We start from the raw sequence: 26,133 nt of genomic DNA on the forward strand, positions 1-26,133 counted from the left end.
AGCGCATTCAACACCTCGAATTGAGCCTGTTCTGGGGGCAAAAGGGGAGGGGGGGGGCGCAACTCAATATTAGGAAGGTGTACCTAATGTTTGTTATACGCAGTGTTTAAATGCAGTGCCTTCATAAAACATTTTTTAAATGTTTTATAGCTGTTCACCATTTCGTGGCCCCCTTTCACCCTGCCTCAGTAGTCTGATGTCACTATGGTTTTATGAGTGTCTGCTAAAGTAACTAAATATAAATGTACAAATGGACAATTCCAAAGCATGCTGAGTATTATTCTAACGAAGAAAGATTTTGTCAAGAAGGGACATTTCAAAATGTACTTTTCGTAGCAGGTTAGGAGAATTAACACAGCAGGTTAGGAGAATTAACACAGACAGCAGGTTAGGAGAATAAACACAGCAGGTTAGGAGAATTAACACAGCAGGTTAGGAGAATTAACACAGCAGGTTAGGAGAATAAACACAGCAGGTTAGGAGAATTAACACAGCAGGTTAGGAGAATAAACACAGCAGGTTAGGAGAATTAACACAGCAGGTTAGGAGAATTAACACAGCAGGTTAGGAGAATTAACACAGCAGGTTAGGAGAATATATCCCATGTTAAGCAGTATCCCATCTAGATATGACCCTGAAACAAGGCCAATAATAATACCCAGTGTGCTTTGCAGTTCATTTTGGTACATTCATTTTCACATATACATTTACAATGTGGTAATTTAGCAGACATTCTTATCCAGAGTGACTTACAGTCAGTGCGTTCATCTTAAGGTAGATAAACAACAACATGTCATAGTCATAGCAAGTAAAAACGTTTCTGTAAACGTTACTGAGAATGTTGATGCTGTTCGGGCCGCCTACTTGCACATGGATTTCTGTATTTTAATTAAATGTCAAAATACATGTATTTTATTCGTTTATTTTGATACACTGATCTTTATTTGTAACTGTATTTTGTCATTTTTGCCCATCTCTGAGCTGTTTTTAACACAGATGAGGAAAAGCAACAAATTAAAAACAGTAAATCGACAGTAAATATACAGTACCAGTCAAAAGTTTGGACACACCTACTCATTCAAGGGTTTTCCTTTATTTTTACTATTTCCTACATTGTAGAATAATAGTGAAGACATCAAAACTATGAAATAACCCACATGGAATCATGTAGTAACCAAAAAAAAAGTGTTCAACAAATCAAAATATATTTTATATTTGAGATTCTTCAAAGTAGCCACTCTTTGCCTTGATGACAGCTTTGCACACTCTTGGCATTCTCTCAACCAGCTTCATGAGGTAGTCACATGGAATGCATTTCAATTAACAGGTGTGCCTTGTTAAAAGTTAATTTGGGGAATTTCTTTCCTTCTTAATGAGTTTGAGCCAATCAGCTGTGTTGTGACAAGATAGGGTTTTTACACAGAAGATAGCCCTATTTGGTAAAAGACCCAAGTCCATATTATGGCAAAAACAGCTCAAATTATCAAAGATAAATGACAGTGCATCATTACTTCAAGACATGTAGGTTAGTCAATCCAGAAAATGTCAAGAACTTTGAAAGTTTCTTCAAGTGCAGTCACAAAAGCCATCAAGAGCTATGATGAAACTGGCTCTCATGAGGACTGCCACAGGAAAGACCCAGAGTTACCTCTGCTGCAGAGGATAAGCTCTTTAGAGTTAACTGCACCTCAGATTGCAGCCCAGATAAATGCTTCAGAGAGTTCAATTAACAGATACATCTCAACATCAGGCTTTCACGGTGAAATTGCTGCAAAGAAACCACTACTAAAGGACACCAATAATAAGAAGAGACTTGCTTGGGCCAAGAAACACGAGCAATGGATATTAGACCGGTGGAAATCTGATGAGTCCAAACGTGATATTTTTGGTTCCAACCGCCTTGTCTTTGAGACACAGAGTAGGTGAACGGATGATCTCCGCATGTGTGATTCCCACTGTGAAGCATGGAGGAGGAGGTGTGATGGTGCTTTTCTGGTGACACTGTCTGTGATTTATTTTGAATTCAAGGCACACTTAACCAGCATGGCTACCACAGTGATACGCCATCCCATCTGGTTTTGGCTTAGTGGGACTATAATTTGTTTTTCAATAGGACAATGACCCAACACCTCCAGGCTGTGTAAGGGCTATTTGACCCAGAAGGAGAGTGATGGAGTGCTACATCAGATGACCTGGCCTCCACAATCACCCGACCTCAACCCCAAATAAGATGGTTTGGGATGAGTTGGACCACAGATTGAAGGAAAAGCAGCCTTCAAGTGCTCAGCGTATGTGGGAACTCCTTCAAGACTTTTGGAAAAGCATTCCAGGTGAAGCTGGTTGAGAGAATGCCAAGAGTCTGCAAAGCTGTAATCAAGGCAAAGAATCTCAAAGAATTTGAAGAATCTAAAATATATTTTGACTTGTTGTTAAAGGAATTTTATATCTTGATGATAATAATCAATAATCAATTCGCCTTGACTAATGCCCAAGGTTTGTAAGACAATGGGTTAAAATAATTAGGCAAGGACTCAGCTTTCTGCAAAAGGTTTCTGTAGCTTTATTCAGAGAACGTTCTGGCGTCAGGATAACAAAACAATCATTATATAGTTCTTGCTTACTTACGCACATGCATTTACACACAATCTGTTGGTGACCTGCAACCCCCATTGACTTCTCACACTGTTATCACTGCCTAGCTCAGCCTGTTCCTTTCCTTCAAGGTTAGGAACTCTTTGAAGTTTTACTCCCTTTACCATCTGCTTCTCTATCTCTCTATACTAATTGCACACACACATTTCTTTCCCTCTCCAGTGGTTCCTGGACTTTCCGGAACTAATCAGACCAATCGATCCCTACATTGATCATTACATTGATTATTCATTAAACCATGCTGTATGACTAATAATTCATCATGGTTTATTGATTCATTTACCTTTATTAGATAATTCTCTTATCACTTGTTTAACACTTTTTTGGTTACTAAATGATTCCATATGTGTTATTTGATAGTTTTGATGTCTTCACCACAAATAGTAAAAGAAAAAGAAGAAAAACCCTTGAATGAGTAGGTGTGTCCAAACTTTTGACTGGTAATATATATATATATATATATACTGAACAAAAATATAAATGCAACATGTAAAGTGTTGGTCCCATGTATCATGAGCTGTAATAAAAGATCCCAGAAATGTTCCATACGCACAAAAAAAATGTCTCTCAAATTTTGTGCACAAACTTGTTTACATCCCTGTTAGTGAGCATTTCTCCTTTGCCAAGATAATCCATCCACCTAACAGGTGTGGCATATCAAGAATTTGATTAAACAGAATGATCATTACACAGGTGCACCTTGTGCTGGGGACAATAAAAGGCCACTATAAAATGTGCCGTTTTGTCAAATAACACAATTTCACAGATGTCTCAAGTTTTGAGTGAGCGTGCAATTGGCATGCTGACTGCAGGAATGTCCACCAAAGCTGTTGCCATGAAATGTAATGTTAATGTATCGACCATAAGCTGCCTCCAACGTCGTTTTAGAGAATTTGGCATTACGTCCAACCGGCCTCACAGCCGCAGACCACATGTAACCACGCCAGTCCAGGACCTCCACATCTGGCTTCTTCACCTGTGGGATCGTCTGAGACCAGCCACCCGGACAGCTGATGAAACGGAGGAGTATTTCTGTCTGTAATAAAGCCCTTTTGTGGTGAAAGAATTATTCTGATTGGCTGGGCCAGGTTCCCAAATTGGTGGACGTATGTCCTCCCAGACCCACACATGGCTGTGCCCCTGCCCAGTCATGTGAAATCCATAGATTAGGGCCTAATTAATTAATTTAAATTGTCAAATCAAATCAAATTTTATTGGTCACATGGTTAGCAGATGTTAATGTGAGTGTAGCAAAATGCTTGTGCTTCTAGTTCCGACCATGCAGTAATATCTAACAAGTAATCTAACAATTTCACAACAACTACCTTATACATACAAGTGTAAAGCAGTGAATAAGAATATGTACATATAAATATATGGATGAGCGATGGCCGAACGGCATAGGCAAGGTGCAGTAGATGGTATTTAGTACAGTATATACATATGAGATGAGTAATGTAGGGTATGTAAACATTATATAAAGTGGCATTGTTTAAGTGACTAGTGATACATTTATTACATCTATTTATTCATTATTAAAGTGGCTAGAGATTGAGTCTGTATGCAGTATCTCCACTACTGTTCCGTCGATGTGGATAGGGGGTGCCCCCTCTGCTGTTTCCTGAAGTCCATGATCATCTCTTTGTTTTGTTGACGTTGAGTGAGAGGTTATTTTCCTGACACCACACTCCGAGGGCCCTCACCTCCTCCCTGTAGGCCGTCTCGTCGTTGTTGGTAATCAAGCCTACCACTGTAGTGTCACCTGCAAACTTGATGATTGAGTTGGAGGCGTGCATGACCACAGTCATGGGTGAACAGGGAGTACAGGAGAGGGCTGAGAACACACCCTTGTGGGGCCCCAGTGTTGAGGATCAGCGGGGTGGAGATGTTGTTTCCTACCCTCATCACCTGGGGGCGGCCTGTCAGATAGTCGTTTAGCTCAGTTACCTTAGTTTTCTTGGGAACAGGAACAATGGTGGCCCTCTTGAAGCATGTGGGAACAGCAGACTGGGATAAGGCTTGATTGAATATGTCTGTAAACACACCAGCCAGCTGTTCTGCGCATGCTCTGAGGACGCGGCTGGGGATGCCGTCTGGGCCTGCAGCCTTGCCAGGGTTAACACGTTTAAATGTTTTACTCACGTTGGTCGCGGTGAAGGAGAGCCCGCAGGTTTTGGTAGCGGGCCGTGTCACTGGCACTGTATTGTCCTCAAAGCAAGCAAAGAAGTTGTTCAGTTTGTCTGGGAGCAAGACATCAGTGTCCGCGACGGGGCTTGTTTTCTTTTTGTAGTCCGTGATTGACTGTAGACCCTGTCACATATGTCTCGTGTCTGAGCCGTTGAATTGCGACTCTACTTACATTTACATTTTTACATTTTAGTGATATAGCAGACGCTCTTATCCAGAGCGACTTACAGTAGTGAATGCATACATTTCATAAAAATTTTTTCCTGTGCTGGCCCCCCGTGGGAATCGAACCCACAACCCTGGCGTTGCAAACACCATTCTCTACCAACTGAGCTACAGGGAAGGCTACTTTGTCTCTATACTGACGCTTAGCTTGTTTGATTGCCTTGCGGAGGGAATAGCTACACTGTTTGTTTCCGGTCGCCTTTCCCTGATTAAAAGCAGTGGTTTGCACTTTCAGTTTTGCGCGAATGCTGCCATCAATCCACGGTTTCTGGTTGAGGAAGGATTTAATGGTCACCGAATCAGCGTATACATCAATGTTATTGTCCGATGCTATCCGGAACATATCCCAGTCCACGTGATCGAAGGAATCTTGAAGCGTGGAATCAGATTGGTCGGACCAGCGTTGAACAGACCTGATCATGGGCGTTTCCTCTTTTAGTTTCTGTCTATAGGCTGGGAGCAACAAAATGGAGTCGTGGTCAGATTTCCCGAAAGGAGGGCGAGGGAGGGCTCTCTATGCGTCGCGGAAATTAGAGTAGCAATGATCCAGGGTGTTGCCAGCCCTGGTCGCGCATTTTATATGCTGATAAAATTTAGGGAACCTTGTTTTCAGATTAGCCTTGTTAAAATCCCCAGCTACAATAAATGCAGCCGCAGGATATGTGGTTTCCAGTTTACATAGAGTCAAATGAAGTTCTTTCAGGGCCGTCGATGTGTCTGCTTGGGGGGGATATACACGGCTGTGATTATAATCACAACTAATTCTCTTGGTAGATAATGCGGTCGGCATTTGATAGTGAGTCAGGTGAACAAAAGGACTTGAGTTCCTGTATGTTGTTATGATCACACCACGTCTCGTTAATCATAAGGCATACACCCCCACCCTTCTTCTTACCAGAGAGATGTTTGTTTCTGTCTGCGCGATGCGAAAAGAAACCAGGTGGCTGTACCGACTCAGATAGCGTGTCTCGAGTGAGCCATGTTTCCCGTGAAACAAAGGATGTTACAATCTCTGATGTCTCTCTGGAAGGCAACCCTTGCTCGAATTGTCTACCTTGTTGTCAAGAGACTGGACATTGGCGAGTAGTATGCTCGGGAGTGGTGCGCGACGTGCCTGTCTACGGAGCCTGACCAGAAGACCGCTCCGTCTGCCCCTTCTGCAGCGCCGTTGTTTTGGGTCGCCGGCTGGGAACCGATCCATTGTCCTGGGTGGTGGACAAAACAGAGGATCCGCTTCAGGAAAGTCGTATTCCTGGTCGTAATGTTGACGTTGCTCTTATATCCAATAGTTCCTCCCGGCTGTATGTAATAAGACTTAAGATTTCCTGGGGTAACAGTGTAAGAAATAATACATTAAAAAAAAGAAATACTGCATAGTTTACCAAGAACGCGAAGCGAGGCGGCCATCTGTCGGCGCCAAACATATGAACTGTAACTCAATAAAATGGTTAATTAGTGCGTTAATATTTTTGTTCAGTTGCTGACCAGCAGATGTTACTGATGTGCATTGTGTTAAAAGCTCAGAGTAATGAACCGTTTTTCAGAACAATTTGGTGAAAGCTTCAGAAGCCTTGGTTTCCCAACACTACTGCTACTGTCTTTTCCACTGAACCAAATATATTCACAGCCACCAATATTAGCCACTAGGTGATAAACAGTGGCTCAGTTGGTAGAGCATGGTGTTTGCAACGCCAGGGTTGTGGGTTCGATTCCCACGGGGGGCCAGTACAAAAAAAATATATATAATAAATTGCATGAAATGTATGCATTCACTACTTACTGTAAGTCGCTCTGGATAGGAGTGTCTGCTGAATGACAAAAATGTAAAATGCAAAAACAGTACAGTAAATCTGTGGCTGTAGTTTGTACATTTGGAGGGAAAAATTACACATTAAACGCTCTTCGACTTCAAACCATGCGGGTTTATGTTTCTGCGTGACTTCTTTCTCACTCAAATGTCTTCTGAGGACCGAGGTAAATCAACTTCCGGGTTGGCGAACAAAAGCGGCAGTGGGGTGGAGGTAATTGTTGTGGTGGAAAGCCCTTTGAATTAAATTGATATAAGCGACATAGAGTTATTTTATGCTGGACGGGGCATAAATTAGCGCCAGGCTACGTTGACGCGACACGAGCGGTGTGGTCAGCACGTAAGCCTAAAAGGCTCTGCATGGTCAATCCAAAATCAGCAGTGGCCATACAGCATTTCCTGTGATGCGGCCTCAGAAGAAGTCAGAGCAAACATACTTTTTGGCTTTGCAGAGCTGTTGTGAAGGAAGTGAGTTTGTGTTTATACAGGAACTTCCGCCCCCCTCCGCATTGTTACAACATTTAAAGAGGTACATGGAAATGCGGTACGAAGCTTGATTTGGTCTCTGCATGCCTCCGGAGCCTACAACCACATTATCGGATGAATCTGGCTTTAACCTTAATCCTTTTCCTAACCTCATTCTAATTCATCTAACCTGCCATGTAAACAAACCATTGGTATTGCCACACCGGATCCAAAATGGAACGCAAATCAACTTTCGGCCAGCGCAAAACACGGATACACGGACGCCCGGTTGAAATGAATCGAACCCCCTCATTGGTGACCCATTGAAATGAATCGAACCCCCCTCATTGGTGACCCATTGAAATTCAAGCTAAAACACTATTTCCAGAGGTGCGTCTGCTAAAACTAATGCAATGTTCACGTGGTAGTCGGTACTAGGAAATGTCCTACATGCTAACTGGTTGTAGCTCTACACATGCTAACTGGTTGTAGCTCTACACATGCTAACTGGTTGTAGCTCTACACATGCTAACTGGTTGTAGCTCTACACATGCTAACTGGTTGTAGCTCTACACATGCCACGTTCCAACCAGTTAGCAAGTCGAAAATGTTAGTTTCATAATTCTGCATGTGGCATGACGTAGCAGCCGTGAGGCTAAAACGTTGAATAAAATCAACATCATCACTCGCAGTTGGACTCGCTGTGTACTTCCTTGTTGTGATTAAGGAATACCTGGGATAGGATAAAGTAATCCTTCTAACCCCCCCTTAAAGATTTAGATGCACTATTGTAAAGTGGTTGTTCCACTGGATATTATAAGGTGAATGCACCAATTTGTAAGTCGCTCTGGATAAGAGCGTCTGCTAAATGACTTAAATGTAAATGTAAATGATTAAATATGGTAATTAAAATGTGTCATAAAAATATGTTTAACTTTTTTTTTTTTAATCCCACGTCACCCTATTCTTGCTGCAATACCCAAATTATTTTATTTCACCTTTATTTTGACACTGAGTCAATGCACATCAAAATACAATATACACTAAACATTATACACAACAATAAATGAAAAGAAAAACAAAATCATAAAAAAAACCCCAGACATTCTTCAGTAAAAAAAAAAAGGTAGTCTGAAATACCCTAGTGGGACACTTAAAAAATAAAACACATTAGCTAATTCAGCTGCTAGAAAACATGTTAAAAGTTGTTACCGGTCCATTAATCATATTTTTTTTTAAAAGCAAAGAGAGAAAGAATTGGTTCGAGAGACCGTACACCTCTACCTTTTATAGACTTTATCTACGCCCGACAAAAGGTGGAGAAACCATAGACCTATATAATAACTGTCTTTGGGACCAGTAGACCTACTCTGACTTGGGGCTAAGGAAACACCACAGGTATTATTTTTTTCTCAGCTGGAATGGACATAATAAAACGGATAACCGTGAACATGGATTAACAGCTGTAGTTAAACACCTTGTCACAAAGCTACTTGATGACACAGAGGTGGTTGATTCTGTTCGCCCCAAGACTTTAGTGTCACACTCCTTGATGGAAACAAAATAACACTACAGCCACACTGCTATGGAGTCAGTCTCAGGTGGAAATTCATCATGAGAGGCTTTATGAATACCGGGTCCTACTGTCTTACTCTGATAGCCATGGAAGAAAAAAAAAAGAAAGTTGCTTCAAAATGATGTAATAATTTTAGGCAGACATTTTTTGTGAACCATGAGCATTGTCCTTTAACAATAACTAAATTGCTCAAATATCCTGTTTCATTCTTATCAGCAAGGACTCCTGATGCTTACCAATTCACATACTGCTCTCTTAAAAATAACAAACATACAACGAATGTACAAAAGTTTAGGAACACTCGTTCTTTCCACAACAGACGGACCAGGTGAACGCTATGATCCCTTGATGTCATTTTTTTTTGGGGGGGGAGACGTGACCAAATGCACATAGAAATGTGAGTTATAGCTCTGTCATTCTCATTGAAAGCAAGTCTAAGAAGCGGTAGATCTGTTCTATTTCTATGCTTTCCATTAAGTTTCGTACAGCTGTAAAATTTAATATTTTTGGTTATGGAAAATACATTTCCACAGTGGTTTAGATGGTTAAATGATTCTCTACACTATACTTTGTCACAAACTGAAATTAGGTGAATCATAAGACTTTTTGCAACCAGGAAATTGCAACCAGGAAATGCAACCAGGAAATGCAACCAGGAAATGGCAGAACGATTTCTGCATGGTGCATCTGCAAAATCCACTTCAATCAGTGTAGATGAAGGGGTGGAGCCCGATTCAAGAAGGATTTTTAAGCCTCGAGACAATTGAGACATGGATTGTGTATGCGTGCCATTCAAGAGGGTGAATGGGCAAGACAAAATATTTAAGTGCCTTTGAATGGGGTATGGTAGTAGGTTTGTGTCAAGAACTGCAACGCTGCTGGGTTTTTCATACTCAACAGTTTCCCGTGTGTATAAAGAATGGCCCACCACCCATAGGACATCTTGACAACTGTGAGAAGCATTGTAGTCAACATGGGCCAGCATCCCTGTGGAACACTTTCGACACCTTGTAGAGTCCATGCTCTGATGAATTGAGGCTGTTCTGAGGGGGGAAAACTCAATATTAGGAAGGTGTTCTTAATTTTTTGTACACTCAGTGTAGGTTATAGACAATGTTCTAGTACAAGTTCAGTCATTCCTTTCAACCATGATATGTTTTGCCCTTACCGGTATCAATTAGAATGGACCTTTCATCCTTGGGACTGACACATTTTATACTGTTACGTGTTCTCTCTCTCTCTCTCTCTCTCTCTAGTGAATATTCTTCATGTGTGATTTAAGGGAACTGATCTGACTAAAGCATTTGTTACAATCATTGCAGCGAAATGGTTTCTCTCCCGTGTGAACTCGTGTGTGGCGTGTCAGATCACCAGACGTTATAAAGCCTTTTTCACACACAGGGCACTTATAAGGTCTCTCACCTGTGTGACTTTTCATATGTTGTGTCAGACCTCCCTTCCAAGTGAATTGTTTGCTACAAATGTTACACAGATATGGTTTCACTCCGGTGTGAATTCGCTGGTGGCATTTTAGAAGACTTGATGTTGTACAGCATATCCCACATACAGGACACTTAAAAGGTTTCTCCCCTGTGTGAGACATCATATGACGAGACAGGCTTCTGCTATAAACAAACCGTTTGCTGCAGATGTGGCACTGATGTGATTTCTCCCCTGTGTGATTCTTCATGTGTTCTATTAGGGTTCCCTTCCAGGTGAAGGTTTTGCTACAAACCGTGCACAGAAAAGGTTTCTCTCCTGTGTGAATTCTCTGATGGATTTTTTAGCGAAGAGGCCCACCTGAAGCCTTTTCCACATACAGGACATTTATGCAGCTCTCTCTCTCTGTGAGTCTTCATATGCACCCTCAGGTAACTCATAGTTCTGAAGCTTTTGCCACAGTCGCTGCAGAGATACGACGTTTCCTCAGATTGCTTCTCTTTTGCAGTCTTTCCACAGTGATTCTGCTGGTGGCGTTTTAGAACACTTGAAGATGTAAAACTTTTCCCGCATACAGGACACTTAAATGATTTCTCCCCTGTGTGAGTCCTCATGTGTTCCGTCAGGTGTCCACTCAGAGTGAAGCACTGATGCTGTTTCTCTCCGGTGTGGATTCGCTGGTGGAGTTTGAAATAAGCCGATGACGTGAAACACTTTCCACATACAGGACATTTATGCAGCTCTCTCTCTCTGTGAGTCTTCATATGCACCCTCAGGTAACTGATGGTTCGGAAGCTTTTGCCACAGTCGCTGCAGAGATACGACTCTTTCTCTGATTGATTCTCTTCTGGTTTCCCTCCACAGCGATCCAACTGGTGGCGTTTAAGAACACTTGATGATGTGAGGCCTTTTTCATATACAAGGCGCTTAGATGATTTCTCCCCTGTGTGCATACTCAAGTGTTCTGTCAAGCTTCCCTTCCACATGACGCTTTTGCCACAAACTTCATGATGACAAGGGTCATCTTCGATTTCACCGTGTTTTTTTAGAGCAGAGAATGATATAAAGCTTTTTTCACATACAGAGCACTTATAAAGTTTCTCCCCTGTGTGAGTCATCATATGCCTGACCAGATGTCCCTTGTGATAGAAGCATTTGTCACATTCTTTGCACTTATGTGATTTCTCCCCTGTGTGATATATCTGGTGTATTTTTAAAAGACTTGCACTAGCGAAGCTTTTAATGCACACAGGACAGTTAAACGATTTCTCTCCTGTGCGAGTGCTCTGATGTACTTTATAATTGGGTAAGGTGTTAAAGTCTGTACTGGACACAGAAGACTGATTGGGTTTCTCACCATGAAGCATCTGGTGTTCCTTTAGACTGCATGGTTTCCTAAAGCCTTTACTGCACACAGGACAGCTGTATGTCTTGGCACCTGGGTGAGTAGTCCTCATATGCTTGTTGAAGTAGTACTTGCATCTGACTGATCTGCCACCTTTTTGGCACTTAAGTGATTTCTTCCCTGTGTGAATTATCTGATGATATTTTAAAGAAGCTGTGCTATGAAAGGATTTACAGCACGCAAGAAATTTCTGTTGTCTCTCTTTCGCACCTTTATGGTGTAGTTTAAGACTGATTAATGAGATAAAGCTTTTATGACAGAAATAACACTTGTATGGTCTCCTGCTTGTGTGAGACTTTAAAGATGCTTTCAGCTCACTGGTTGTCTTGGCCTTAGTGCAGACTTGAGAGCTTTGTTTTTTCTTTGACCCCGACGGTAGTTCTTCACTCTCGTCTTCATCAATACTTACAATGATTTCACTCAGAGCTGAAGAACAGTGTGGATTTACTGCAGAGAGGGGATGAAAGTGACTGGTTAGTTGTGATACTCTGTAATCCTCGTCATCCAATGCTGATTGGGTCTGTTCAGATGTGTTGCCGGGTAGAGAGTCCGTCTTGCAGTCCTGGTCACAGTCACTTTCCACACAGGGAGGAATAAATATCAATTGTACAACCTCTGTGGTAGCAGACCTAAGTCTTTGAAGCTGCTCTTCCTCCTGACTGGTCCTGAGTTCCTCCTGTTCCTCTGTAATCTGTGTGGGCTCTGGGTCCTCCTGCCCTGGACTGGGGTTCCACTCCTGTTCACAATGCTGCTGCTGCTGCTTAGGGGACACCTCCTCTTCAGGGAGAGTTAGCTGCTGGGGCTCTGGAGAGAGAGGAGAAGAAATAATTCATTCATCTCTAGGTTGAATATATCCAGGTTAGGACAAGAAGAGGATTCTGATATCGCATAATTCTTTGCATAAATGAGAATAAGACAAAAAGCCCCTACAAATTTGTTGCAGGATTTTCTTTTTTAAATCTTTTGTTTTTTACTTTCAAACTTTTAGAAAAAGCTGTTGCACAGCAACTCACTGCCTTCCTGAAGACAAACAATGTATACGAAACGCTTCAGTCTGGTTTTGGACCCCATCATAGCACTGAGACTGCACTCGTGAAGGTGGTAAATTACCTTTTAATGGCGTCAGACCGAGGTTCTGCATCTGTCCTCGTGCTCCTAGACCTTAGTGCTGCTTTTGATACCATTGATCACCACATTCTTTTGGAGAGATTGGAAACCCAAATTGGTCTACACGGACAACTTCTGGACTGGTTTAGATCTTATCTATTGGAAAGATATCATTTTGTCTCTGTGGATGGTTTGTCTTCTGACAAATCAACCGTAAATTTCGGTGTTCCTCAAGGTTCCGTTTTAGGACCACTATTGTTTTCACTATATATTTTACCTCTTGGGGATGTCATTCGGAAACATAATGTTAACTTTCACTGCTATGCGGACGACACACAGCTGTACATTTTGATGAAACATGGTGAAGCCCCAAAATTGCCCTCCCTGGAAGCCTGTGTTTCAGACATAAGGAAGTGGATGGCGGCAAATTTTTTTACTTTTAAAACTCGGACAAAACAGAGATGCTAGTTCGAGGTTCCAAGAAACAAAGAGGTCTTCTGTTAAATCTGACAATTAATCTTGATGGTCGTACAGTCATCTCAAATAAAACTGTGAAGGACCTCAGGCGTTACTCTGGACCCTGATCTCTTTTGACGAACATATCAAGAATATTTCAAGGACAGCTTTTTTTAAATCTTTGTAACATTGCAAAAATCAGGAACTTTCTGTCCAAAAATGCAGAAAAATTCATCCATGCTTCTGTCACTTCTAGGTTAGACTACTGCAATGCTCTACTTTCCAGCTACCCAGATAAAGCACTAAATAGACTTCAGTTAGTGCAAAACACGGCTGCTAGAATCTTGAGTAGAACCAAAAATGTGATCATATTACTCCAGTGCTAGCCTCTCTACACTGGCTTCCTGTTAAGGCAAGGGCTGATTTCAAGGTTTTACTGCTAACCTACAAAGCATTACATGGGCTTGCTCCTACCTATCTTTCCAATTTGGTCCTGCCGTATATACCTACACGTACACTACGGTCACAAGATGCAGGCCTCCTAATTGTCCCTAGAATTTCTAAGCAAACAGCTGGAGGCAGGGCTTTCTCCTATAGAGCTCCATTTTTATGGAATGGTCTGCCTACCCATGTGAGAGACGCAGACTCGGTCTCAACCTTTAAGTCTTTACTGAAGACTCATCTCTTCAGTAGGTCCTATGATTGAGTGTAGTCTGGCCCAGGAGTGTGAAGGTGAACGGAAAGGCACTGGAGCGATGAACTGCCTTTGCTGTCTCTGCCTGGCCGGTTCCACTCTCTCCACTGGGATTCTCTGCCTTTATTACACGGGCTGAGTCACTGGCTTACTGGTGCTCTTCTATGCCGTCCCTAGGAGGGGTGCGTCACTTGAGTGGGTTGAGTCACTGACGTGGTCTTCCTGTCCGGGTTAGCGGCCCCCTTGGGTTCGTGCCGTCGGGGAGATCTTTGTGGGCTATACTCAGCCTTGTCTCAGGATGGTAAGTTGGTGGTTGAAGATATCCCTCTAGTGGTGTGAGGGCTGTGCCTTGGCAAAGTGGGTGTGATTATGTCCTGCCTGTTTGGCCCTGTCCGGGGGTATAGTCGGACGGGGCCACAGTGTCTCCCGACCCCTCCTGTCTCAGCCTCCAGTATTAATGCGGCAATAGTTTGTGTCGGGGGGCTAGGGTCAGTCTTATATCTGGAGTATTTCTCCTGTCTTATCTGGTGTCTTGTGTGAATTTAAGTATGCTCCCTCTAATTTTCTCTCTCTCTCTCTGAGGACCTGAGCCCTAGGGCCATGCCTCATAGACTACCTGGCCTGATGACTCCTTGATGTCCCCAGTCCACCTGGTCGTGCTGCTGCTCCAGTTTCAACTGTTCTGCCTGCGGCTGAACTGTTGCACCCTCTACAACCACTGTGATTATTATTATTTGAACATCTTGGTCATGTTCTGTTATAATCTCCACCATCATCCCGGCACAGCCAGAAGAGGACTGGCCACCCCTCAGAGCCTGGTTCCTCTCTAGGTTATGGCCTTTCTAGAGAGTTTTTCCTAGCCACCGTGCTTCTACACCTGCATTGCTTGCTGTTTGGGGTTTTAGGCTGGGTTTCTTCTGTACAGCACTTTGTGACATCAGCTGATGTAAAAGGTCTTTATAAATACATTTGATTGATTGATTGATGATATTATAGGGTATAATTTATTCTAGAAACATATTTTTAACTACAATTTATTAGCACGCCATTTTCACATAATAGATAATGATATGTATGCTGCTGGAGATATTTAAAATAGAGGTGGAACATGTCCTTTAACTACTTCAGGCTAATCAAAGGGATACTAACGTTAACCAACTAGCGTTAGCGCAATGGCTTAAAGTCTACAGGTAAAGTAGCATTTTTAGACTTCCAGTCACCTGTAGAATTCTAGTCATTCCGCTAATGCTAGTTAGCATTGGCTCGCAAAACTACCACCAAATTCCTTCATACTACATGCAGTGACATAAAAATGGTATCCACGAGTTCATCTGACTCTGGGTAAGTAGAACAAAAAAGGCTTAAAATGCCAGAATCTCACAGTATCCCTTTAACACTAACCTCGTCCCCAGGCTCGAATTGCTTTCGCATGGAGCCTGGTAACACTGTGCCACAAAAGTGGAACTTGAAAGAGGTGTGTGGTTAAAATGAGGCGGGAGCGCCCGCTACACTAGTATTATATGGGACTTTTTTTTTTAAATGACAGAAACCACTAATCAAAATAAAATGTATCACATTGACCATATTTTTTGGGGCAGCACCGAGCCCTCGATTTCTGGGAAGCCCACGAGTTCAGGCATAAAAAACTTAAATGTGAAAACTAAATTCACTTCCTTGTTTAAATCTGGTGCTTTGAAGCCCACAATGTAAGGGGGAGGTTTTCATTGTTATGCTAGATGTGATAGACAGAGAGATCCACCAATTAAAATCAACGTCTGTTTTCACCGCTCGTGCCATAGACTCTCAGTCAAGTCCCATTCCTTAGGCGCTGTGAAAGCAAACATCTTGACAGAGCGAGTCAAGTTGGTGAGCCAGACTACTTTTAAAAAACACAACATTTAATGGAATAGTATTTTATACTAGAAGTGCACAGAAAGTGACTTTTTGGAACTGAAAACCAAAATATTCAGGAGATCGAGGTGCTCCAAGTTGACCCATTTTGCACCCCCCCCACCCTAGCAAGACGATTCCATATCTTCATCACTGAAAAAAGATAAACAGCTGAATTTGATATAATTTAAAAGTTTCCAAAAAAACAGGGCTGTCAAACTGTTTTAGGATAGATTTGAAAAAACGTATTTTTTTAAATAAAAATTGACATTTTTTCATGCTTTTTTACGTCAGTTATCATTTTTTTTTAAAAACGTTAAAAATAATAATCATCACGTTTATTCAGTATATGTTGTAGCTTAGAACCTATTTGACATCGTCTGAGGTGTTTGTATTGTTCCTGCCATTGGTTGTGACACAGCATGCTCTTGAATACAGGGTGGGTGCCATGTTTTGGCTGACATTTGGTACCACAAAGATGGTTAGATGGTCCACACATCAAAGAATGTTGACTTGAGTGGGAATATCCATTGTTACAAATGAAACTGTCAATCTTCTGTAGGAAACCTATTGAAACCATAGAAATATAGATAATAGAACAGGACATTCCCCATTCAAGTTGACATTCGACGGTGGGTGGACCGGCCATCAAACTGATAGTAATTGGAGGTTAAAATGGCAATGGTGTAAGCAGCTAAATTGCAGAGTTTGAAGGGATAGGTCCATTCTATGAATTCCATTTCTATGATTGAAATGACACCCTGTATTCAAGAGTATGCTGTGTCTCAACCAATGACTGGCACAACGAACACCTCAGATGATGTAAAATATAATAAGAAGGGAAAAAAATGGAGTTATTAAGACTGGGTCAGTTGGAGGAAATAAAAGTAAAGGGCTTGTTGTCGGCAATACTTTTCATATATAAAAGAAAAGTCAGCAAAAAGTTAATCAGGATGCTAAAGTGGGGAAAAATGTGTTGGGTTGAAAGGTGTATTAGAGTTAATTTCCTGCAATTCTATACATTTTGCCATGGGGCGTATATTTTTGTTGTTGTTTAACAGCTAATTTCCTGCAATTATTCGCAGTTTTTAATATGATATCTGAGTGAGAAAGACCAACAAAAATCAATGGTGCCCCCCCCGTCGGTAATTCACCAGCTATCTACAAGTTTAGATAGCTGGTTACACTAACTTACCAATATGAAAATCGTTAGCGGACATGGATAAATTGAGTGACTGTCAGTAACTGACATAAGAGAAACTGATGATGCACAACCAACATTTTCAAAATTGCACCTATTTTTTTCTACTATTTTAACTCCCCCAACTGAGTTTGTTATTTATTGGGAGGGGGCTATTTTACCTGCTAACATTTGGGGTGGGTGGGGGGGACATGTCCCACCTGACTCATACACCCCTGGAATTATTGTTTGGGCTGCCTGAAATGCATCGGATATAGGAAAGCATCAGGAAAACATCGGGGATGAAGAAAAAATGTAATTTGGGACAGGGCCATCTTTACCTACTAACTCCACTTTAGGGACAGGGCCATCTTTACCTACTAACTCCACTTTAGTTGACATGGCCATCTTTACCTACTAACTCCACTTTAGTTGACTGAGGAACGCTCAACTTCGTTCTCTCACACACCGAACCCAAACCGGCGTGCATAAATGTATTTTGTCCCCCTCTACACCAAACACGATCACGACACGCAGGTTAAAATATCAAAACAAACTCTGAATCAATTATATTAATTTGGGGACAGGTCAAAAAGCATTAAACATTTATGGCAATTTAGCTAGCTTGTTTGCACTTGCTAGCTAATTTGTCCTATTTAGCTAGCTTGCTGTTGCTAGCTAATTTTGTACTAGGATATAAACATTGAGTTGTTATTTTACCTGAAATGCACAAGGTCCTCTACTCCGCCAATTAATCCACACATAAAACGGTCAACAGAATCGTCTCTAGTCATGTCTCTTCCTTCCAGGCCTTTTCTTCCCTTTTATTTTATATTGCGATTGGCAACTTTTATAAATTAGGTGCATTACCGCCACCGACCTCGTTCGTCTTTCAGTCACCCACGTTGGGAACCTGCTTCTATTAACCAATGAGGAGATGGCATGTGGGTACCTGCTTCTATAAACCAATGAGGAGATGGGAGAGGCAGGACTTGCAGACGCTGGTTGGCGCTTGTGAGCAGTGTGGGTGCAATAATTGAATAATATAGATTTCTACATTTATTTTTTCCAACGCTCGCGGTGTAGTCAGCCTGTTATAATCGAGGCGTAATTGAGTTTTGATAACTGGTCGCCTGGATTTTCTAGCAACAACATTGAGTCACCATCAGTCGATTCTTGTAAAAATGTCCATTCTGAAAATGCTTACCTTTACTCAGGGGCAGGATTGGAGATTAACACCCGCCAAATGTGGGTATATTTTGTCATTGGCGGGTAAGAATGTCCATTTCACCAGGCACGTTGGCTTGTTATTACACATTGCATTTGGGAACAGTAAATTTAAAAAGAATAATAATCAAAGCCCACGTAGAAGTTGGTCGAATTGACAAGGCAAGTGTGACTCTGTCCTCGTGTTTCTTTGCCAGTTACATCACTTTTGTTCACATTGGGTTGTTTTTCAATGTTAGTTGCAGGAAACTCAAACTATCTGCTGCTAGGAAGACATCGCAGTCTGAGATGCATTTTTCCTTCACAGACATCAAGTGTCCAAGTTACTATGGTAACGGCCCGTCCCTTAAAGGGGCAGCTGAACATTTTTGTCTCGCCTAATGATTGTGCTTGATTGAGCATGGATCACTCCCAAAAACGTTTATTCATGAACTTTGTAATTTCTTATTAAAAATACTCAAATATTTTTTTATTATTCTCCTAGATTTATTTGTGTGCTTCCACATTTCTACTTAGGAGCACATCATGTACTCCTTGTAAAAAATTGCACCGTAAAAACTATAATAAATAATCCGTTTCACTAGACTTGGGCGGTATCCAGATCTTCATATCGTCATTCCAGGATATTACCGGCATAGCACGGGGACTCTAAAATCACAGGAAAAGAACATTTGGCATCCATTACCAGAATGCTAACAAAATTAGCACAAACTAATAGCGAAATCACAGATGCTGTTAGCAGAATGCTAACAAGCGAAAACGAATATAAACTAATTGCAAATCAGGCTCAAAATTATACAAGCATAGCTAGTAGCTACTGAATGGCATTTTCAGTGAGTGTGGACATTTACAAGCAACGCTGAATGAGAGAAATTGTGCAAATGAACAAAGTTGTGATGCATGTTTGTCTGAAGGATGGTAGGCTTCAATACCCTAACGGTATACCTAGAACCAGACTACAAGATCCTATGTCGAAATACCAAGACAGCCCCGATGGAGAAATTGTACAATGATTCCTCTGCAAGTGCAAGTCACAAAGCGCGAGCTCTCAAACACCATAACGTGGCGTTAACAACAGATTGTTGGACGTCTATAAACACTCATGTCAAACATCACTGCATCGAGCCATTACATTGATAAGAAGTGGGACATGAAGTACGTACTGACATGGAGGAGAGGCACATAACAGAGAACCTAAAACAGCATCGTTGAGTGGGTGGGGGACAGTAATTAAGTGGGCGCCATCTGGTAGGATTTCCACTAGTTACCACAGCCACAGTCAAAATAGCTATTTCATGAAAATAAAAATGATATTTTTGGCCTTAATTTAGGCATAATGTTATCAGTGTGATTCGGTTTAAAATCAGATTTTAAAGAAGATACATTTTAGAAATAGGCTTTTTGACTTTGTAACTACTGACAACCGGTAGGTCGTTAACCAGGACTGCGGTAGATTGACCTGCATTGCCCCCTAGTGGTCATACGTTAACCAGGACTGCGGTAGATTGAACTGCATTGCCCCCTAGTGGTCATACGCAGAACCACATCTGAATTGTAAATTCTCCTCATTTCGTGTTTTATACATTTTTTACCTTAAAAAAAAAAGGCAGTTAAAACATGAAGACAAATTATAAAATTGTCTCATCCCTAGTCTAAACTTTTCAGAATTGGGCCACTTCCTCATCAGAATGGGGAACTTTACCAACGTTTTCATTAGGAAACCGCTGGGGTATTCTGGGTATTCTGGGGTACGCCAAATAAAAATGTGATTTTTTTTTTAATCAAATGTTTATTTTTTACATTTTTTATTCACATTTTTAAACAGTCCATTTATATTTTCCAACAGGGCTGTACATTTGGGTGATTTTTTTTTCCCCTCGCCTGAGTAGCCTCGTTTCACTGCCAAAAATGTAACCATCTGGTGTTCAGCGAAATAACAACACAATGCCAAACACAGGTAGCCCAGTCAAATAATGAACATCCAATCACATTAACCGTTACTCTCTCACGGGAATTCCACTAATGTAGCTGCTGCTCATTCCGTTTGCTCGAAAATGGATAAGTGGTTAAAAAAAAGTAAGGCCCGCATCTATAGAGACACATACCAGCTCTACTGGTAGTACTGCTACTAGTACTACACCTGCTACTACCAGCAGTACTACACCTGCTACTACCAGCAGTACTACACCTGCTACTACCAGCAGTACTACACCTGCTACTACCAGCAGTACTACACCTGCTACTACCAGCAGCACTACACCTGCTACTACCAGCAGCACTACACCTGCTACTACCAGCAGCACTACACCTGCTACTACCAGCAGCACTACACCTGCTACTACCAGCAGTACTACACCTGCTACTACCAGCAGCACTACACCTGCTACTACCAGCAGTACTACACCTGCTACTACCAGCAGTACTACACCTGCTACTACCAGCAGCACTACACCTACTACTACCAGCAGTACTACACCTGCTACTACCAGCAGCACTACACCTGCTACTACCAGCAGCACTACACCTGCTACTACCAGCAGTACTACACCTGCTACTACCAGCAGCACTACACCTGCCACTACCAGCAGCACTACACCTGCTACTACCAGCAGCACTACACCTGCTACTACCAGCAGTACTACCAGCAGTACTACACCTGCTACTACCAGCAGTACTACACCTGCTACTACCAGCAGCACTGCACCTGCTACTACCAGCAGCACTACACCCGCTGCTACCAGCAGCACTACACCCGCTGCTACCAGCAGCACTACACCCGCTGCTACCAGCAGCACTACACCCGCTGCTACCAGCAGCACTACACCTGCTGCTACCAGCAGTACTACACCTGCTACTACCAGCAGTACTACACCTACTACTACCAGCAGTACTACACCTGCTACTACCAGCAGTACTACACCTGCCAACAACACAAGTTGTTCTGCTTCCACGAGCACATCCAACTGTAGCATCAGTAATTCTACATTTGTTGTTAGCCCAGCTAGCATGGACACTGACAGTTGTGAATCTGATGCAGCTGAAGAGCTACTGCCCCCCTTACCCAGGGAAGCACCGAACAACAGACAGGGACGTTGGACCATCGAAGAGGCGCAAATATGATGAGAACTACATTGACTTGGGGTTCAAATATATTGGGAGTAGTGCCTTTCCTCAGCCACAGTGTGTTATATGTGATAAAGTACTATCTCACAACTCAAAGAAACCTTCACTCTTGCGCAGACATTCAGAAACAAAACATGCCAGTTTGGAAAATAAGCCACGGAGGTTTTTTGAGTGAGAATTAAGACATGTATAAAAGCAACAGATACCATGAATAAGAAGAGACTAGAAGCGTCTTATATGGTGAGCTACCGAGTGGCGAGGACAGGCAAGCCCCATATTATTGTGGAGGACTTAATTCTTCCTGCTGCCACAGATATGACTGGGACAAGGCTGGGAGAAAAGGTCAACAACAACAAACAAACTGTACACAGACAATGTCTTTATCAAACAACACTGTTTCACGACGCATCAGTGACATGGCAGGAGAAGTTTTGAAACAATTACTGCTTTGCATACAAGCCAGTGAATTCTATGCGTTACAGCTGGATGAGTCAACAGATGTGGCGGGCCTGGCACAGCTCCTGGGATATGTCTGTTACGTTTATGGGGGGGGTCAATTAAGGAAGATATCCTCTTCTGCAAACCAGGACAACATGAGGATATTTTTAAAGTACTGGACAGCTTTGTGACATCAAATGGACTTTGGTGGTCAAGATGTGTTGGTATCTGTACTGATGGCGCAAAAGCCATGACAGGGAGACATAGTGGAGTGGTAACAAAGCGTGCAAGCAGTTTCTCCCGACGCCACTTGGGGTCCACTGCAGCATCCACCGAGAGGCTCCTGCTGCCAAGGGAATGCCTGACAGCTTGAAAGACTTTTTGGACACTGAAAATGGTTAACTTTGTTAAAGCAAGGCCCCTGAACTCTCGTGTATTTTCTGTACTATGAACTGATATGGGCAGCGACAATGTAACGCTTTTACAACATACAAGGGGTAAAATTTTGACACGTTTTTTTTTTTTAATTGAGAGATGCGTTACTGACCATAATTTTTCACTTGTCATCGTGCAAGCGGTCAGATGAGTTTCCCACATGACTGGCCTATCTGGGTGATGTTTTTTCTCACCTGAATGATCTGAATCTAGGATTGCGGCTATGATTAAAAAGTTGGAGCTCTTTTCTGTCTGCATTAACAAGGACAACACACAGGTCTTTCTATCATTGTATGATTTTTTTGTGAGCAAATGAACAAGCTTACGGACAATGTCAAATGTGATATAGCGAAGCACCTGACTGAGCTCGGTCCACAATTACGGAGGTACTTTCCCGAAACGGATGACAAACAACTGGATTCGTTATCCGTTTCATGCCCTGGCTCTAGTCCACTTACCGATATCTGAACAAGAGAGCCTCATCGAAATTGCAGCAAGCGGTTCTGTGAAAATTGAATTTAATCAGAAGCCACTGACAGATTTCTGGATTGGGCTGCGCTCAGAGTATCCGGCCTTGGCAAATCGCGCTGTTAAGACGCTGATGCTCTTTGCAACCAGGTACCTATGTGAGAGTGAATTCTCGGCCCTCATTAGCATGAAAACTAAATACAGGCACTGACTGTGTGGAAAATGATTTAAGACTGAGACTCTCTCCAATACAACCCAACATTGCAGAGTTATGTGCATCCTTTCAAGCACACCCTTCTCATTAACCTGTGGTGAGTTATTCACAATTTTCAATTAACAAATAAGGTTTTATATGTAAGATGGTTAAATAAAGAGCAAAATTATTGATTATTATTATTATTATTATTATTATTATATGTGCCCTGGTCCTATAAGAGCTCTTTGTCACTTCCCACGAGCCGGGTTGTGACAACAAAAAAAAATCACACTCATTCTTATGTTTAATAACTGTATCGTATAGTGTGTCTGTGGCAGACTTACAATGATGGCAAAAAAAACACATCTGAGAGCGCTCTGACCCTGGTGCTAGAGGGGGTACGCTGTTGGTGGTTGAATGTTTGAAGGGGACCGGGACTATAAAAAGTTTGGGAACCACTGCGCTAGAAAGATCCATCCTTGTCTCACAAATACCACTCTAGTGCCGATTCAGCGGATTGAGACACGTCCAACGGGTTCTGTTCACGTACACCAGCGGTCACCGCGATCGGCTGGTCGACCACCAAACATTTCTGTAACGATAAAGCCTTGCGTTCTGATTTTGTTATTTGTTTTTCGCGCTGTTGGCAGTAGATACACTTGATTCAGCAGCCCGGATTCAGCAGCAGCAGCCGTATTCAGCACTGTCAACACTTTGTTCAACACCTTTATAAGCCATAAAATGCACCTTTTCCCTACTTCCACTCACACTACAACCAGCACTGCAGCTGTAATGAATGACTACAGCAAACTGTTCCCATAAACTGCCGTTATTATTATTAGTAGCATGTCTTTTTTTAATATCAAGGAATCAGTTTTGCTTTCTCTCTGGTCATAGGAGTAACAACATGAATTGGTGTGTAAAGGCAGAAATAACGCAGTGCGACTTCATCAGCTGAAAGACTGACCGTCCCTCCACTCAGAATAGGGGACAATGAGGCAGTCTCACCGCTGCTCACTCCCTCAGACTGATCATCAGATGCAGGCCATCAGTCCAGTAAAAAAAGAAGCAAATGATTATGCTCATTTAGCTGTGCATCACAAGTAATAAAACAAATGATCCATTAGTTTATATATATATATAATTTCAAAATGGTCTGAGAAGAACAACATTAGCAGGGTAATTCAATTATAGCCAATATGCAGTGATAATATTTTGGACCTATAACCTACTGCACAAACCTCATTGCTACATAACAGTTTTTAATTGGTTAATGTTGCACAGGTTTACGTTTTTATTTTTATTCATGTTTTAATAGAAAGAAAGAAAAAAAGTCGAAGTGTTCTCGACTCAGAAAAGGTTTGTGACCACTGACGTGCACGGTTCTGTACGGCAATTAATAAAGCGCGATGTAACTTATTTGGGTGAAATCTTATATTATCATCATAGGCTCTTTATCATTATCGACATGTAACGACAAAATATTGGCTAAATATCCCACATTCTAATACTTGATACCTGGACCTCGTTCATTTGCCAAAAGTTATCGAACAGTGCAGATAAAAATGTAAGGAATAGAGCCGAGCTGATTCCTTATTCTTCATCTCACAGAGGCATGGGTCCCGTGTGGCTCAGTTGGTAGAGCATGGTGTTTGCAACGCCAGGGTTGTGGGTTCGCTTCCCACGGGGGACCAGTACGGAAGAATTTTTTTTAATGAAATCTATGCATTCACTACTGTAAGTCGCTCTGGATAAGAGCGTCTGCTAAAATGACTAAAATGTTTGTTCCAAAACGTTAGGTGATAAAGACCGAGACCCTAGTGGGAACATGATGGCAGTGGAACAGATTAGGCTGGCCAATAAATAGTGTGATTCAGTAATCAAATGTTGAATAACCTTACGTTAAATCAGTAACGTGATTTTTTTTTTTTTAAATCGCAACAAACCTGCACCAAAATGACCCAGAAGAAGATCCCGTAGACGATCGTTTTCTCCCTGAAACTCTGCGATCGTCTTTTCCACCACAACAAATATCTCAAATGCCGCTGTTGTTAGCCGCTCCTGGTACTCTGCTAACGTCTTTTCCGACGAACCAAATATATCAACAGCCGCAGATATTAGCCGCTCGGTGATAAACACATTCAACAGCTGTAGTTTGGACATTTTGATAAAACACAATGAATAATAATACTACAATTTAGACGCCCTTCGGCTTCAAACCATCACGTTTCTGCGATACTTATTTCTCACTCAAATGTCTTCTTCCGAGGACCAAGGTAAATTCACTTCCGGGTTGGCGAATCTTCGGGCGAAATCGGGGAGGGAGGAGCAGGAGTGCCTCTTCGCAACTAAAAAAGTAATAATCTGTGCCTCTTGGTCATTTTGGCAAAAAGGCAGCAGGTCCGGCTCCAGGCATAAACGGTCGCCTGCCGCTAGGGGGGCCCTGCTGCCTTGTAACGGGACTTTGCCCAGTAGCCCCACGACTCAGCACAATCGAAATTTAGTCGGGGTCTCAATGTATTGTTGTTAGAGTAGTAGAATACACAAGGTGTACATTCGAAATGTGGTTGTGCATCAGTTTTTTTCTTGTTTTGTCATCATTGACAATCACTCAATTAGCCATGTCAGTGAATTTTTTTTAAATTGGTAGTTAGTCTAGCCAGTTATCTAAACTAGTAGTAAACATGGCCGAATACTGACTGGACATGCAGGGCACGTGCCCAAGGGCCCCTGACCTCCAAGGGGGCCCTGACCTCCAGGGGGGCTGACCTCCAGGGGGCCTGACCTCCAGGGGGCCTGACCTCCAGGGGGCCCTGACCTCCAGGGGGCCTGACCTCCAGGGGGCCCTGACCTCCAGGGGGCCTGACCTCCAGGGGGCCCACATTGATTTTGTTAGTCATTCTCACTCAGATATCATTAACATCGCATAAGTCATGGCAAAATGTATAGAATTGCAGTAAATTTGCTTTAAAACCACAAAGATCTCTCTTCACCCAATGGCAAAATGGGTAGAATTGCAGAAAATATTTTTTAAACTGCAAAAAAAAAATTCTGCCCCATGGCAGAATGGGTAGAATTGCATGAAATGTGTTATTAAAATGCTAAATGGCTCTAGAAATAGCACACATAAAACAGATCTACCGCTTCTTAGAATGGCTGTTA

General features: G+C 42.1%; 1 protein-coding gene across 1 annotated transcript; it reads right to left on the bottom strand.

The window, feature by feature from the left end:
• Positions 1–10,639: 10,639 nt before the first annotated feature.
• Positions 10,640–25,256, bottom strand: LOC123742368 (zinc finger protein 708-like). Its single transcript, XM_045716274.1, has 2 exons — positions 24,918–25,256; positions 10,640–12,561 (listed from the first exon to the last, which is right to left on the bottom strand). The coding sequence occupies exons 1-2, from the start codon at positions 25,132–25,134 to the stop codon at positions 10,640–10,642; spliced, it is 2,139 nt and encodes a 712-aa protein (XP_045572230.1). The 5' UTR covers positions 25,135–25,256.
• Positions 25,257–26,133: the final 877 nt, after the last annotated feature.

This window comes from Salmo salar, chromosome ssa04 (genome assembly GCF_905237065.1).
Source record: "Salmo salar chromosome ssa04, Ssal_v3.1, whole genome shotgun sequence".
Taxonomy (NCBI): domain Eukaryota; kingdom Metazoa; phylum Chordata; class Actinopteri; order Salmoniformes; family Salmonidae; genus Salmo; species Salmo salar.